General features: G+C 64.0%; 1 protein-coding gene across 1 annotated transcript; it reads left to right on the top strand.

Annotated features, from left to right (window-relative positions):
• The first annotated feature begins 162 nt into the window (after positions 1-162).
• H696_05276 (hypothetical protein) lies at positions 163-1,430 on the top strand. The gene is made up of 3 exons (XM_009499139.1): positions 163-558; positions 810-849; positions 987-1,430. Exons 1-3 carry the CDS (start codon positions 295-297, stop codon positions 1,100-1,102), a joined length of 420 nt encoding a protein of 139 aa, XP_009497414.1. The 5' UTR covers positions 163-294; the 3' UTR covers positions 1,103-1,430.
• The last annotated feature ends 82 nt before the right edge of the window (positions 1,431-1,512 follow it).

Below are 1,512 nucleotides of genomic sequence, written 5' to 3'. Positions count from 1 at the left end.
CAGCTGATATTACGCGAGCCTGGCGACTTTCGAATGTGTTTCCCTGTGCCGGTGTTCGGGGCGTGCGTGCGAGCGAGGGTGCCCCCCCCCCCCCCGCCTGAGGGGCACATTTTCCGGGCGCCCACAAACAAGCCGGTTTTCAGTTTGGGCATCCTCTTCCTCAACCCCTCCCCCCTTTTTTCTCTCCCCCTCCCCTTCCGTCTCCGGCCCCCCTTGCCATCCGCCAGCCCCCTTGTCTCCTGGTGCTTGATCTCCTTCTCGTTCCCCCCTCCCCGCCCCCCAACCAGGCACCAAATGCTCCCCTCGTCCTTTACTCCGATGTCTTTCCTATCGTCTTCCCTGTTCAAGGGGCGGACCGCCCGTCTGGCAGTGGGCGTGGCAGCCGGCCTCGGCGTCTGGGCTGTGGTTCTTTCGGCCGCTGTCAACTACGGCAAGACCTGTTCCCCGCTGGTGGTGGACATTCTTTTCAACTTGCGCACTGCCCCCGTCCTGCACCACTACCTCGGCGAGCCGATCACCACCGGCTACTGGATCAATGGACCAATCAACCACTATAAGGTAGGTCTGGCCGCGATGCTGCCCCTGGGCTGGATCTGCCCTTGTCTCTTGCCTCTCTCTCTCTCTGTCATGCCACAAAAGCTCCTTTGCTGCATCTGACGTATCTGGCTGACATCTGGCACCCCCGCCCCGTGTGTGTGTGTGTGTGTGTGTGTGTGCGTGTGTGTGTGTGTGTGTGTGTGCGTGTGTGTGTGTGTGTGTGTGTGCGTGTGTGTGTGCGTGTGTGTGCGTGTGTGTGACCAAACACACAGGGCGTCGCCGACATCAACTTCCGTGTGTCCGGACCCAAGGGTGCGCCGACGAGTTGCGATCTGCCCCGCCTTTCCGCCCTCCCCTCGCCGCACCCACTCCCCGGGCCATTCCACCATCATTGACTTGCCACGCTCCCCGTTCCCTGCGCATCCCCTCCCCGCCATTGCCGATCCCAGACAACGGGCGCATCTTCGTCAATGCACGCCGCAGGATTGGCCCGTGGTACCTGTCCGAGGTGAAGCTGGTCCTGGACAGCGACCCGGACAACCCGCTCCTCCTGCGTGTGGCGTAAGTGCGCCCCGCCGCTGTGGCCGTTATCCACACCGCATCAGCTGGAGGTGGTCAGGAGAGGGTGCCTCGCCGGGCATTTCCCCACTCCACCCGACTTAGAGGGGTGGCTCGGCTTGCCGGGGCTGGCCGGCATCCCACCCTCGCCATCCCCTGCCCCTCCGTTTCTGGTGACATGTGCGCGTGTGTTTGCGGGGGCGCCCACCTGCCGCTGCATGCATTGGCCCGGCCTTCCTTGCTTCCCTCTCTGCTCCGTTAGCCTCGTGTTCCGCGCATGTGTGTGCCTTCGCCGACCTCCGCTCGCTCCGAACAATACAAAATAGTTAGATAGACTGGCTGGATGCCGGGTGTGTTCCCGACCGAGAGGGCATCCTTCCCGCCATCGGGGGGCGGGGCGGGGGGGGGGGGGGGGGG

The sequence above is a fragment of the Fonticula alba genome, assembly GCF_000388065.1.
Source record: "Fonticula alba strain ATCC 38817 unplaced genomic scaffold supercont2.9, whole genome shotgun sequence".
Taxonomy (NCBI): Eukaryota; order Rotosphaerida; family Fonticulaceae; genus Fonticula; species Fonticula alba.
This window is presented reverse-complemented; position numbering and strand designations above follow the sequence as displayed.

Coding starts and splice junctions, on each gene's coding strand:
- H696_05276 (XM_009499139.1), top strand. CDS start 295: ATGCTCCCCTCGTCCTTTACTCCGATGTCTTTCCTATCGTCTTCCCTG. Junction 559..809: donor GACCAATCAACCACTATAAG/GTAGGTCTGGCC, acceptor CCAAACACACAG/GGCGTCGCCGACATCAACTT. Junction 850..986: donor CCGTGTGTCCGGACCCAAGG/GTGCGCCGACGA, acceptor TGCCGATCCCAG/ACAACGGGCGCATCTTCGTC.